At 42.2% G+C, this 15,006-nt stretch overlaps 1 protein-coding gene across 1 annotated transcript in view; it reads right to left on the reverse strand.

The window, feature by feature from the left end:
* Positions 1 to 15,006, reverse strand: part of SIM2 (SIM bHLH transcription factor 2) — a 128,964-nt gene that overhangs the window by 60,398 nt on the left and 53,560 nt on the right. Inside the window, exon 3 of the mRNA XM_077293888.1 lies at positions 3,829 to 3,918. Within this exon, the coding sequence (XP_077150003.1) occupies positions 3,829 to 3,918 (90 nt within the window). The remainder of the gene's footprint in view (positions 1 to 3,828; positions 3,919 to 15,006) is intronic.

Here is a 15,006-nt window from a genome sequence, read left to right on the forward strand (position 1 = left end):
GGTCCGCTTACTAGATAGCAAGAAGACAGAAAGGGCACTTTCATGGTCAGCAGAAAACTCTATCAAAACACCATCCAGAAATTACTTTAAGACTCTAGCATTAACTCATAACACCAGAGTGGCAATTTCCGCTCACAAGAGCTTTCCAGACACAGTAACGAAACAGCAGCTGTGAACAGGAACAAAATGCAAAAACACACAAGGACAAAAGTCCAACTCAGCTGGGAGTTGTCTAGTAGCAGGAACATGCACAGAAAGGCTTCTGATTACATTGTTGACCGGCATGAAACTGACAGAGGAGCAAGGTTATATAGCGACTCCCACATCCTGATAGGAGCAGGTGAACAGAGGGGATGATGCACACAAGTACAATTCCACAAGTGGCCACCGGGGGAGCCCAGAATCCAATTTCACAACAACAGTCACCCATAAATACAGAAAAAAAAATTTTGTGGAAAAAATGATTGCTATGGCATTTTGAACCCCTCAAAAACAAAACAAAAAAATAATACAAAATTAAAAAATATTTCACAGAAATCAGTGCTCTAGCTGGAGGTTTTAGTCATCATTTTCCTTTCCGTGGCCGCACCAGCACTTCACCACCAGAGCATGGAGATGTGCTATTGTCCTGCAGTGACCTGCATTCTCTGTTGCTAAGAAACGGCCTGAATGTATTTGTGCCTCCACTTAGCAAACAGTATGGCAAAAAATGATTGATTAGGGAGTCGAGAAGAGTATCTATAGAATAATTACAAGAAGGTTTAAAGAGGACAAACTCTCAGCCTACAACAGAATACAAGAGGGAGATGGAGAAATATTGCAGCAATTACACAGCAATTTTGCCCCTATTGAAGCCCTTTAGTGTTCTCGCCCACTACAATACCCTTTTCTTGGGTCCTACAGAGTATGATGCCCACAAAAATGCCCCCACACAGTATGTTACCTCAACTGTGAATTCCCCCAAATCCGCAGTGTGATGTACCAACACCCCTACACACAGTATGATGGCCTCTTACAGACCCCCCACACAGTATAATGCTCCCACAGCCTCTCATACAAAGTATGATGCCCCATCAAAAAGTATAATGCCTCCCAAACAGTATGATGCCCTCCACACAGTATGTGGCCACACTAAAGTTGCCCACACACAAAATGATGCCCCCACACTGTATGGTTACCGCAAACTTCTTCCCAGACTGTATGATGCCCCCACAGCTATGCCACACAATATAGTGCCCCCACATTCCTCCCCCATAAAATATGATGCCCCCATAGTCCCCACAACACTATTATGATCCTCACGGCCCCGAAAAAGTTTGATGGCCCCAATAGCCCACATACATTATGATGCCACCACAGTCCCCACACATATGATGGTCCCCACAGCCCCCACACAGTATGATGATCCCTACACCACACAATATGATGATCCCAACAGCCTCGCACACAGTATTATGCTGCCACAGTACTCCCATAGAGTATGAATGCCCTCACAGCCCCTCACACAATATGATGACCCCCACAGCCTTTCACACAGTATGATGCCCTCACAGTCCCCCCACGTAGTATGATAGCTCCCACAGGTCATCCACACAGTTTGATACAGCCAGTCTCCAATTCACAGTATGATGACCCTGCAGCTCACTAAAATGAAAAAATAAAACCTATTCACCTGGTCCCCTTCCCCTAATGCGCTGCTTCGCTCTGTGCCGCATGTAGACTGAGCTCCAGTGCAGCCGACGTGATCTAGAGATGACATCGAGCCTGCTGCGCTGAGACTCAGCCAATGGCTCCATTTTCCACTATTGCTTTCAACTGTATCTGCATCCTGCATCCTGAAAATGCAAATACCGATGAAACTGAGACTAGAAGTTGGCAATGATCTGCTTCTATTAGCCGTACACCACTGCTTAGCAGTTATCATTGTATACACAGGCTGTACGGTATTATCAAAAAAAAATCTTTCTTATTTTCATAGTTTTCTCTCCTAAAATAAGGACAGCAAGAGCTCACAGACTCCAGGAGGAGATGGCCATAGTTTTAGGTCTTGTCCTTTAACTCACCCCTCCCAGGAACACCCTAGTCCTCTTGGCAACCCAAGCCCCTATCGGCAACACCCCCAGCCCACCTGAGGTTTATGTAAATCTCATTCCCTTTCTTTCCAAGAGTCCCAGGAATTCTGAGACAGTTGGCAACTCTCTCAGGTACTGTTAAATCTTTCCGCAGTTCTTGATCTGGTTTTCTTCCACTGGTGTCAACTGTCTCCTTGTCCTTAATAGTAGATATAACTAAAGAAGTTGTCCACTGCTTGGACAACTTCTTCTCCTACCCCACGATTTGCCTTGATGAAATAATAAAACTTATACTAACCTCCCGTGTTGGCGTCGTTCCCGCGGTGTCGGCACTCCGTCTCCTGGGGGACATGTGCTGTTGCTGTAACACGTGACGCCGGTGCCCAATCAGCATTGGCGTCACTGTCCCCGCCTCCTGTCAAATTGAGCAGGAAGAGGAAGTCTGAGATCAACTGCGGCCCGGACTTCCTCTTCATGTTCGATTAGTCCGAACGCGAGGACAGTGACGCCGATGCTTGTTGAGTGCCGGTGTCACGAGTCACAACAGCAGCCCTGGGACTGTGAGTGCCGACACCGTGAGAATGAGAATTGAATATAGGTTTTATTATTTTATAAGTGCCAAACATTTTGATCAAGAAGAGGTTGTCCTAGTAGTGGAAAACCCCTTTAAATATGGCAGCAGTATTGCAGGAAACTCTACTGGGCCCCTGTCTCACTGCTTGGCACCTTTGCTGCGATGCAAGCAGCATAATGATGACATTGTGCCTCTTGGGCGTTCAGAAGAGTCCAAGACACTGGTTTAAAAATGTAGAGGATTGATTGCTCCAAAGTCACTTACAAATTGGGTTTTTCTAGGCCAAGCCTCATAGAGGTTCTTCTGATACTCTTGTCGGCCAACCCTACAGAATACCATCATGACAACAAGCCTATAACTAAGGATGGTGTATACATTGAAATTACAACATGTTCAACGTCAGGCCACATATTGCTTGTGAAACTGTGAGCATCCTGCATGGCCTAAAGGTACTAGCATGGCCTGCAGCGTCTCTGGACTTGTCTCTCGCCGCGCACATCTGGGACGTCATTGGTCGGTGATTACACGGGAGCTGCCAGCAAAGGATCTTCATGGTTTTTCCGAGTGAATTCAGCGGCAGAACCTTTCTCAGATGAAGATTAATAATCTCATTGATAGTAACCGATTCTGGAACTACCGGGATTTCGGTACTTGGAGGTCATACTCAAGACTGAATAAATTGAGATGTTTTCAACATTTTGTTTCCACCTTTTTCATCATTTGCGGATCAGTAACATGTCTATCCTTCCTGTGATTTTCATCATTATACAAGTTTTCCATCCCGACATAACAAAATGAAGATTCAAGAAATAAATAAAAAATAGTCATTTTAAAATCAGCCACAACCTTCTTTAGCCTCAGCTGATAAATTAACACTCATCCATAAAATACTCTTCATTCAATTATATAAAAATATACTAAAATATAAACTATTCATAAAAAATATGTAAACTCAACTATAAGCTAAAAAAGACAAAGATAAAAACTTCTTTGAATCAGAAATTGGGGGGAAAATTCCCGACAAAACTTACCAAGAAAGCAGTCAGATTCTGGCCACCTACCTGCTACTGGTATTACCCATGCCCCATTATCCAACCCTGAGTTATCATAAGCCCTGGTTTAAAAACAATTATAGTAAATTCAATAAAAATCATGAGCATTGTATAAATCCAATATATTTACCTGAGACAGTCCCAGATGCACAGAAGCAGTTTCAGAAATGTACATTATTTTCCCATCCGATGCAACAACAAAAACAAATCCGTCCAACGTCTGAAAAACACAAAAAGAGTTAATGGATTGATGTCATTAGAGGCAAGGTTAGAACTGGAGGGTCTACAAAGGAATCGCCATTACGACTCTCAGTTTCCTTTAAAGGTTTTTTATTCAAATACATGGTGTATTTCCTTATATGTTTGTATTTTGGACAAAAAAAAAAGTGCAATTGGGTTTTATTAGAATTTTTGCATGGTTCGGCTTTTACAGGCTGTTTTGCTACAGAATGAGTTAACAAAGTATCCGTCAGTGATTTTGTTCTAATGGAAAGTTTATAACTCTTCACTGTGTTCTTCTGAACTTCTCTGTGCTGATTTATCGCCAGGCACCACAATAAAGTTGAGCTGAGCTTTGATGTGGTCATAAATCAGCACAGAGGAGCTCAGAAAAAGACAAAAGAGTTACAAACTCCTTGTCAGAATAAGCTCACTGGCAGATTTTCAGTGAACTCATCCAGTAGACAGCAATACGCAAGGAAAAAGTCTGTAAAAGCTAAACTTGGCATAATATTTATTAAAGAAAAGAAAAAAATTTGGAGTCCGGCTCAACAGGACTGGATTTTTCTTTTCTTTTTGTTTTTCAAAAGAAAATATAGTGCACACAAAAGAAAAATGTACATGGTCGACATGACCCAGTCGACGCGTTTCGACTGCATTAGGCAGTATTACTCGTGAGTAAGATTTGAGTCATGACTTGAGTCATGAGTAAGACTGCCTAGTGCAGTAGAAACGCGTCGACTGGGTCATGTCGACCATGTACATTTTTTTTTTGTATGCTCTATATTTTCTTTTGAAAAAGAAAAGGAAAATCCAGTCCTGTTGAGCCGGACTCCAATTTTTTCTATTTTCCTTGATGTGAGGCCAAGGGCGAGGCCGGTGTCTGAGCCCCAGATGGATGAGCATAGAGCAACTGGGTGAGCTGGAATCAAGTTTCTATAATAATATTTATTAAAACTCAATTCCAAAAGTTATTTAAGCTGTTTTGTGCTAGATATACATGCATTTAAGAAAAAAAAATAATCAAAGGTATCCAAATGCTTTGAATATGACACATCACAGCCTATGCCGTTCCCTTACGAAAAAATTATAAAGATGTGTCGTTGCCGTCAATAATGGAGGTGGAATGCTCTGTACCCTTTACAGGGGTTATTTCAGAATGCCAACGCTTGTTGTTGGTGATTTCAGGAGATTTACGAACAGAAGCGAATCACTTTACTGATTATATTCTAATTTTGTAGCTAATCCACTATGTTATAGGAGAAAAAGTGGTGTCTGATGTTTTTTAGAGGCAAATTCCACCTTAAAGGGGGTTTTCCAGGATGGGGAAAAATGTATGCAGAATGGAGGCAATGTATGCAGAATGGAGGTGGTATCATAAAACATATACAGTAAGTTCCTATACTGAGCTGATAATTATTTTCCCCGATGATGTTCCATCTACCATTTCGTCCAATCATGGCTACAGAGGACTGGCGGGCGGACATGGGGCCTGTTCGTGAACACTGACCCTTAATGTAGCACTGTATGAGTCTGATTTAATCGGTATATACAAATCACTGCACTCATCCAGTTCAGAGAAAACAAAAGTTCTTTGCTGAAGTGAAAAATTTATTTTGGAATACGGTGATGCAGACGAAACGGAAAGTGATTATGGCAGTTTTAACGTTTCGACCACACAGTGGTCTTGATCACAATACAGTGCTGTAACAAAAAATAAAAAAACGGTGTATAAGTACAAGATTATATACAGTGGTGAGCTACTATTTACAAGTTATAACAAATTAGATCAAAAATTACTATGTACAATATTGAAGACTATGGAACAAATGTCAGAAATCCATAAATGGCAAACACAACCAGTAAGACTACTGGTGGTCCTGCGACCTATATTAGGAAAGAACATTTAAACTAGAGTCTGGCGTCACAAGGAATCCAATTACGTAAGAGACTACATAGGAGGTAAAGCCCAATGCACATACCCTTATAGGTTATTCGTTTCAAGTATAATATGTTGCACCATTCGTGTACAAACGAAGAAGGAGATAAACAAGTTTCAAGCCTGTTAGAGGTAATGAGAAAGAATAAACAAATGACTAATAATCACGTAGGTCCCAATGTGTGTAAATATAAACCCTAACATTGACGACCCCTCGGTATGCGGTCACACGAATTTTCCACACTAAAGGCCAAAGTAGACTCTATATTATCTACCCACCAGAAAACCCTTGAAGATAGAAAACGAACCAAGTTTCAAAGAGACACTGAGGATTACCTCACCAATAAAGTTTACAGATGGGAGGACCCATTTCCCCGGCAATCACGACAGAGATATCGTCGCACACCAAGAGGGAACTACCTTTCAGGGGGCTCCTCACCGGCCGAGGGTTCCTCAGCAGGATCCGGCAGCGAGACTGGAAGAGTTCCATCACCAGGACCCCGTTTTTTAGGACAAAACGGACGCCAACCAGGAGGTCAAGAAGGAAGAGCTCCAGATCGCCACATGACCCTCAGATCACAGGTAGGAGTCCAAACTCGGTAGTCAATATCTCTGATTATTCTCTGTCTCCACTTGAGTTGAAAGTCCTCAATATGGGCCTATCTTTTTGCCCTACACCAAGGTGGGATCCGTTTCAATTAGAGAAGGACCTTCAGCGGTTCTACAGGAACATTAGATTGAAGGTACATTTTAATGTTAATACCACCCCGGTAGGTAACACTTTGGGCACAATACCCGATCAAGATAGACCTAAGATTACCATCGACTCCCTAGGATTGAGGAATCCCAGTACTTTTATGCCCCCTAAATCCCACCACGCAGTGGAAACATTTATTAATCTGCTCGATCGAGACATTAAAAGTACCATTCACGATCAACACCTGGGTTTTCTCCCGGTCCGACATAATCTCAGTGCCCCTGAGAAACAAGCTCTAGACTCACTTAGTAGAAACAGCAATATTGTCATAAAGCCGGCAGACAAGGGTGGGGCCACGGTGGTTATGAACAAAAATCAGTACGTTGCGGAAATTAGACGTCAACTCTCTGACTCTACCACCTATAAAAAACTGCATGCTGATCCCACATATGTAGTACGCCAGAAAATAAATACTGTATTAGACAAACACGTACAGCTCAGAACTATTGACACTAAAACTAGAACATACCTCATTAACCACCACCTGGTAACCCCGGTCCTGTACATCCTCCCTAAAATACATAAAGACCTCCACAACCCTCCCGGACGCCCTATAGTGGCATCGACTGATTCTATATTGAACCCCCTATCAATTTTCCTTGAGAAAATTCTTACCCCGTATGCTCGCTCAACAAGATCATACATCTTGGATACAGGTGACTTCCTGAACAGGATCCACAATATCCATAACATTCCCCCCGACAGCACCCTGTGTACCCTTGATGTAAACAGCTTGTACACATCCATCACACACGACAAAGGTATCGAAGCTGTGTCACTTACCCTCCAGGAGGCCAACATTGACAAAAACACCCAGGACCTTTGCCTGGATCTACTCAATCTGGTCCTTAGGGAGAACTTCTTTATGTTTGAGGATAATTTCTTCCTGCAGACCTGTGGTACTGCCATGGGGTCCAATGTGGCCCCGGCATATGCGAATCTCTATATGGACCATTTTGAATGCACGTACGTATATCCAAACCCGGTCTTTCAACATAACGCCCTGACATGGTTTCGATATATAGACGATATTTTCTGCATTTGGAAAGGTGATCTAACCAGCCTCTGGGATTTCTTCAACACTATTAATACCATCAGACCCGAACTTTCATTCACTCTGGTACACCATAATGAGGCAATATCGTTCCTTGACACCAAAATTATGAAAGATGCATCCGGCAACCTCAGTACTGACTTATATACGAAACCGACAGATTGTAACAGCCTACTGCTCTACAATAGTTGCCACCCAAATTCCACCAAAGAGAGCCTCCCCAGATCACAATTCAAAAGGGTCACTAGGATTGTTTCCAACCCGGTGACCAGGGAGACCAGAGTACGAGAAATGGCCGACAAGTTTAGGGCACGTAATTACCCAACTAAACTCCTAGAATTAGAGTCTACCAAAGCCCTTAGTGAAACTGTCGAAACAGCCATAACCAGACACAAAAATCCCAGACTTCCGTTTGTACATAATCATCACCCCACCATGCGCAGGATCCACAACCTCATACGGGGCCACTGGCCTCTTCTTACTAAAGCTTACCCCCAGATCCAAATTTTTAAGGATCCACCCTTAATGTGCATGCGACGCCCACAGAATGTAAAGGACAGAGTGGTTAGGGCCGACTTGGGGACATCAAAACCATCTCCACCCAGGACATTGACGGGCCAAAAGAGGACAGGCACATTCCCTTGCCTAAGTTGTATGAGCTGCTCTAACGTGATCAAGGGTAGCGAAGTACTACACCCCCGCACTGGCAAATCCTTCCCCATCAAAGAATATCACACTTGTGAGTCTAAGTTTGTGGTATATGTCATCAAATGCCCATGTGGACTACTATATGTAGGCGAGACCACCCAAACCATTAGAGACAGGATCTCCAGCCACAAGTCGACCATCAGATGCGGGAAAACATGGCTACCTCTTCCCTTGCATTTCAAAGAAGCTCAACACACGGTCGCTCAATTAAGATACCAAGTTATAGAGAAAGTTCAACGTCCCAGAAGGGGAGGCAATCATGTTCAATTACTAAAACAGCGAGAAACTTTTTGGATCTATACGTTAGACACCCTCCACCCTCGAGGCCTAAATAGGGAAATGGATTGGCTAATCTAACCAGTTTTTTGTCTCTCTCCAGGCGTGTTGACCCATCGTATTTGTAGACTCGATACCCCTTTTACGCAGGATGGTAAGACCCTCTACCCCTTAGGAGCTTTTCAAGTTTCATTTTTCCCCCATTAGTTATTTTCTATTTTTAATTTTTATTATTTTTTATTTTTTATTTTTTATTAATATTTATTATTTTTTATATTTATTTTTATTTTTATTTTTATTTCTTTTTTCTCTTTCTCTTTTTTACTTTTATTTTTGTATTATTATTTTTTCTTTTTCTTTTCCTTTTTCTTGTTTATCCCAATTCAGGTATTCAACTCAGAGACTGCTCTGTGAATAATCATTCTAGTTTGGACTCCTACTGTTTGTTCTATTTATATTGTTTATCTGTATGTTATCCTGTTGCCATATAAACCATACATTTATACCTGTTTTTCATTACTTTATCCCTCTCTGCTTATTATATGTGGTTGTTCAGGCTCCAGTATTACAGCCTTCTACATAACTGCTGTTCTCTGTTTTTTGACTATATTAGTGTTATATTCAGTTATCCCTATCTCCTACCATGTAACTGTGGCCAGATCTTCACTTAGGGCTCCCTTCATTGCGGTTTCTTTAACCGCATATACTAGTTGTCTCCCCCTGATAGGGTACGCCCCTTGCGGTCATTCCGGGAGCCGCTGTCCTAGCGGTTGTCTACTGCGCATGCGCGGAGCCTTTTCCAATCACACAGGCTCTGTGGATTCCCCTTGGTTACCGACGCCGCTACATTCTGCGCAGGCGCCGGCGTCCTCACAGCATTTCCGGTCACATGACCGTCTTATCCGGTTATAGAACGGCGCCAAGCAGCAAAGTCACTGCCGCCTCTACTTGCCAGGACACGGACCGTGTCGGCACCTCCCACTGGACCACCAACGCTGGTCACCGGGTATTCTGCTCTCCCCACCGCGCAGCACATATGTATGGAGCTATCCGAATCTCAGATAAGTCACCCCCCTTTCTTCTTCAAGCTATAATTTGCTGTCACCCCTCTCTTCCAGGAGCAAGCTTTCTTATCCATCCTGTGTGATGGTGACACACTCCTTGCTGTCAGCTCATATTTTCCGTAAACAGCATAACTCTGCATGGGCAAGCAGGATTAAAGTATGTGTATATATATGCCCTGACACTTCACCAATCATTTGGCAATATTCCATATCCAACACATGCTTCTGTCTATCTTTTACAGCCAATCGTATGCGCAAATTGATGGTTTTGGGCGTATATTCACCTTTCCAGGCGCTCTTGGTTTGTTTTACAGATTTTGCTTCCCTAAAAATTGTGGTAATTACCTTTTCTATATCTAGCCCAGACTAGTCACACGTACAGATTTCTCTACGTGTGACCGCATACCGAGGGGTCGTCAATGTTAGGGTTTATATTTACACACATTGGGACCTACGTGATTATTAGTCATTTGTTTATTCTTTCTCATTACCTCTATCAGGCTTGAAACTTGTCTATCTCCTTCTTCGTTTGTACACGAATGGTGCAACATATTATACTTGAAACGAATAACCTATAAGGGTATGTGCATTGGGCTTTACCTCCTATGTAGTCTCTTACGTAATTGGATTCCTTGTGACGCCAGACTCTAGTTTAAATGTTCTTTCCTAATATAGGTCGCAGGACCACCAGTAGTCTTACTGGTTGTGTTTGCCATTTATGGATTTCTGACATTTGTTCCATAGTCTTCAATATTGTACATAGTAATTTTTGATCTAGTTTGTTATAACTTGTAAATAGTAGCTCACCACTGTATATAATCTTGTACTTATACACCGTTTTTTTATTTTTTGTTACAGCACTGTATTGTGATCAAGACCACTGTGTGGTTGAAACGTTAAAACTGCCATAATCACTTTCCGTTTCGTCTGCATCACCGTATTCCAAAATAAATTTTTCACTTCAGCAAAGAACTTTTGTTTTCTCTGAACTGGATGAGTGCAGTGATTTGTATATACCGAATGTTTATGAGACCATTGGTTCCTTTTTCATTCACCTCCGAACTCTATAATTTGTCGAGTGCTAGCTCTTCGTTTTCTGAGTCTGATTTAATACAGAGCATTTTTAAGGCAGCAAATTGCCCTACAGACCCTTGGGGACAATATGGACACATGGTCACTAGATGTTGCAGACAAGCAATGGCATGGTTATAGAGGTTGAAAAGGTAACAAATACAGTCAAGGCCAGTCCTAGATGAGCCCTTAGGACACCTTGAAAAAAAACCAAGATGAATCCTAAATAAATTCACTGGGGTAATTCCTACTCAATGGATGCCGCTACAGACAAGACAATATCCTTGGACATCATCAAGAACTTGGTCTTCAAGAACAAAACTATTGCCCATTGGATCAGCCAGACCTATATTTTCTTCCTGCATATTACCAGGGACTTTATTTTTTGTTAATGGTTAACTGGTCTGTTACTTGTTTAATGCGGTGCTGCTGATGAGGACGGTGCTGAGGACATAAAACCCAAGAAGGTGACCACTGCCGTTAGTAGCACCTCTCACCTCCCAATACAAAAATGGGGGCACAGGAGAACCCATTCTCTTGAGAACCCAAGCAGCTTGGACATCTAGAATAACTTTTATTGGTTAGTGGTTCATGTTGGATGTAAGGGAAAATGGTTTGACTACGATTTGGACTACAAAGCTAATGAACAACAAATAAAAAGGGAAACGGTCCTAAAGATCTACAAGGTTTCCAGTCTCTTACCCCATTTACCAAACTTTCCAAATTTGTTATCCCGGCCTTCAGGATTGTTTCAGCACGAATGAGAAGATTTTTTGAGATCCTCCTTTTTGGTCATGCAAGAATTACTTCGTACTCTTATATTTCCTCTTTCACTTCTTGGACATATGAAGGTCATTACAGATTCATGTTTCGTGTACAATAATATTAGTAATAAGATGTGACCTACGGATCATTTCTTCTGTACACACGTTGTGAGATTTCCTAAGTAGGAAAACCTTGCCCCCCGAAACCTAACCTGAAAAACTGATCTCCAGTAATGGTATCTTTAAAGGTCTTGCAGGGGTTTTCCAAAAATGGCAAGTTATCCTCTATAAAAAGAATAGGGGAGAGAACTTGCAGATCACTTGGAGTCCAACAGCTGGGTCCACCAGTGATCACAATATCTGTAATTTCCAGTAGTCCAATTGACAATGAATGGAGCGGAGGCCGAGCATGCGCACATCCAGCCCATTCAGAAAGAAGCTCTGCAGTACCGCTTTCTCTTGCTTACTAGGGATCCCAGCAGTTGGATGCCGAGTGATCAGTAAATTATTCTACATATACCGGATAGGTAATAACTTGCCTTGCAGTTTTGGGAAAACCCCTTTAAAAGGTTATTCACATATAGGTCACATACATATGGCATATTCATAGGATATGCCATAAATGTCCTATAGATGTGGGTCCCACTGCTGAAACAGAGAGATGACCAACTGGTCAAACATCTGCGGCACTCTCCCTTCACTTGTTTGTGAGTTCTACAGATTGCCAAAAGCACCTTCTTGACAATTTTCTGAATTATCATAAAACTGAATCAACCACCTTTGCGGCGTACCGCCCGTCCATGTGTAGTGTGATCCTGCAGTCATGTTACTCTGTTCCATAAGAATGGTTTTAAATCTATGATGGAAACGTGCAACAAGAATTTACAAGTAGGGATTATTCAGTTCAGTAGGAGTGTGAAAATCTCTTAACAACCCCAGTTCCTCGCCCCTGGTATTCAGTATCAGGGCTAGGAAGGTTATCTTATTCTTTGTCTTGGATGTAGAAAACTGTAACTATTTACAGTGCCTTGAAAAAGTATTCATACCCTGCGAACTTTTCCACTTTTTTTAGCACTATATCCACAAACAAATTTAAATCTATTTTATTGTGATGTTATGTGATACACCAACACTAAGTAGCAAGTATTTGTAAACTGTAGAGGAAATGATAGACAGTTTTCTAATTATTTAAAAAATATAAATCTGAAAACTGTGACGTGCATTTGTATTCAGCCCCCTGTAGTCCTGATACTCCTAAATAAAATCCTGAGTGACCAATTTCCTCTAGAAATTGCAAAATTAGTAAATTGCGTCCATCTATGGGTAATTTCTTCTTGGTATAAGCTGTTCTGTGAAGGCCTCAGAGGTTTGAAAATATTAGGGATAAAAAAAAATATGAAACCAAGGAGCCCACCAGACAGGTCAGGGATAAAGTTGTGGAGAAGAGTAAAGCAGAGTTAGGTTATAAAAAATAGCCAAAACTCTGAACATCTCAAGGACCATTGTTCAAACCATCATCCAAAAATGGAAGGAGTCTGGCACAACTGTAAACCTACCATGACATGGTCGTTCACCTAAACTGACATCCCATGTAAAGAGATCACTAATTAGGGAAGCAGCCAAGAGGCCCATGGTTACTCTGGAGGAGCTGCAGAGATCTATTAGTTGTATACATATACTCCACAAAGCTAGTCTTCTTGGAAGAACATGTAAAAGAAGAAAGCCATTTTTTAAAGCAAGCCATGACAAGTCTTGTTTGTAGTTTGCAAAAATCCATGTAAGAGACAGGGGCATTCATAGAAATCTTGGGGTCCCATAGCAGAAGTTCTATTAGGGCCCCCCCAAAAAACTTAATATTCAGAGGGGTCACAGAAGAACATACCTCACAACTTTGCAACTCTTACTATATAGGACTTTCCTCCTACATAGTCATCCAAACAGTATAATGGGCACTACATAATCCTACATACAGTATTATGGACACCAAATAGTGTTCCATATACTATAATGGGCAACATATAGTGCTCCATAAATTATTATGGACACTACATAGTGCTCAATGCAGTATAATGGGCCCCACACAGTACTCCATAAAGTAGAATGAGTCCCATATATTGCTTGATTCAGTATAATGGGCCCCACATAGCCATCCATACAGCATTATCAGTACCACATAGTCCTCCATTGAGTATTATATGCGCCGCACAGTCCTTATGGGCACCACATAGTCCTCCATAGAATATAGTGGACATTGCATAGTCCTCCATAGAGTATAATGGGCCCCACTTAGTGCTCCATACAGTATAATGGGCCCCATATATTGTTTCATCCAGTATTATGGGCAACATATAGCCCTCCATACAGTATTATGGACTCCACATAGTCCTCCATACAATATTATGGGCATCACATAGTTCTACATACAGTATTATGGGCATCACACAGTCCTCCATACAGTATTATGGGCATCACACAGTCCTCCATAAAGTATTATGGGCACCACATAGTCATCCATACAGTATAATGGGCCTCATATATTGCAGTATACATTATAATGGGCCCCATATAGTGCTCCATACAGTATAATGGGCCACATATAGTGCTCCATAGAGTATATATGCCCGTGGGACGATCTCTCATTGGAGGACGGAGGTCACATGCCCAGGTCCTCAAGTGGCTCCGATTGGACCTCTGACAAGGTCCCGGAAGGCTGCAACTATAAAAGGTTAGCATTGCCGCTCGGCCATGTGCTAGTATAACCTCAAAACGTGGTGTGTATGGATGCATGTATGTTCTGGAGAAAAGCTCCTAATTGATCCCCTTCCCTTGTTGACTGAGTGTAGGTGATTGGAGCTGACTAGTGCCAGTTAGTGTCATTCAGCACTGAGCACGTTTTCTACAGCGTCATAAGCAGCGTTCGCCAGTGCGGCACCATGCGCAACTAGTGCGCTTTCCGGTCCCTAGTTAGGACGGTTAGTGGCATCCGCCAGAGCAGCGCTGTGCTAAATTTATTATTAGTTTTTCCCTGGCACCGCAGGTGCGGCGCCGAGCGCTAGTGGGTCTAGAGGGACTCTAACCCCGTGTCCTTGGGGCAGAGTCCTGTCTCCATACATACTGGGAGACGTTAACCCGTGTGTTCTCTTTATACCTCCATATACTGTCTGCCATTACCGAGCAGCAGGTAATATCTCTGCACGGTGGACCCCGGGCTGCGAATGCACCTTATATCTTCCTTTATATTATTTGGTGCATTCCGCTAGCCCTAACAGATTGAGCGTCTATTCACGCTCCCTCCCCCATCATTGTTTTCAACTGCGGTGTCACAGAAGAGCATATGTCACAACTTTGCAGACCTTACAAAGTCATATTCCTCCTATATAGTCCTCTATACAGTATTACGGGCACAACATAGCTCTCCATAAAACATTATAGGTACCACATAGTCCTCCATATAGT

The sequence above is a fragment of the Ranitomeya variabilis genome, chromosome 3 (assembly GCF_051348905.1).
Source record: "Ranitomeya variabilis isolate aRanVar5 chromosome 3, aRanVar5.hap1, whole genome shotgun sequence".
Lineage (NCBI taxonomy): Eukaryota > Metazoa > Chordata > Amphibia > Anura > Dendrobatidae > Ranitomeya > Ranitomeya variabilis.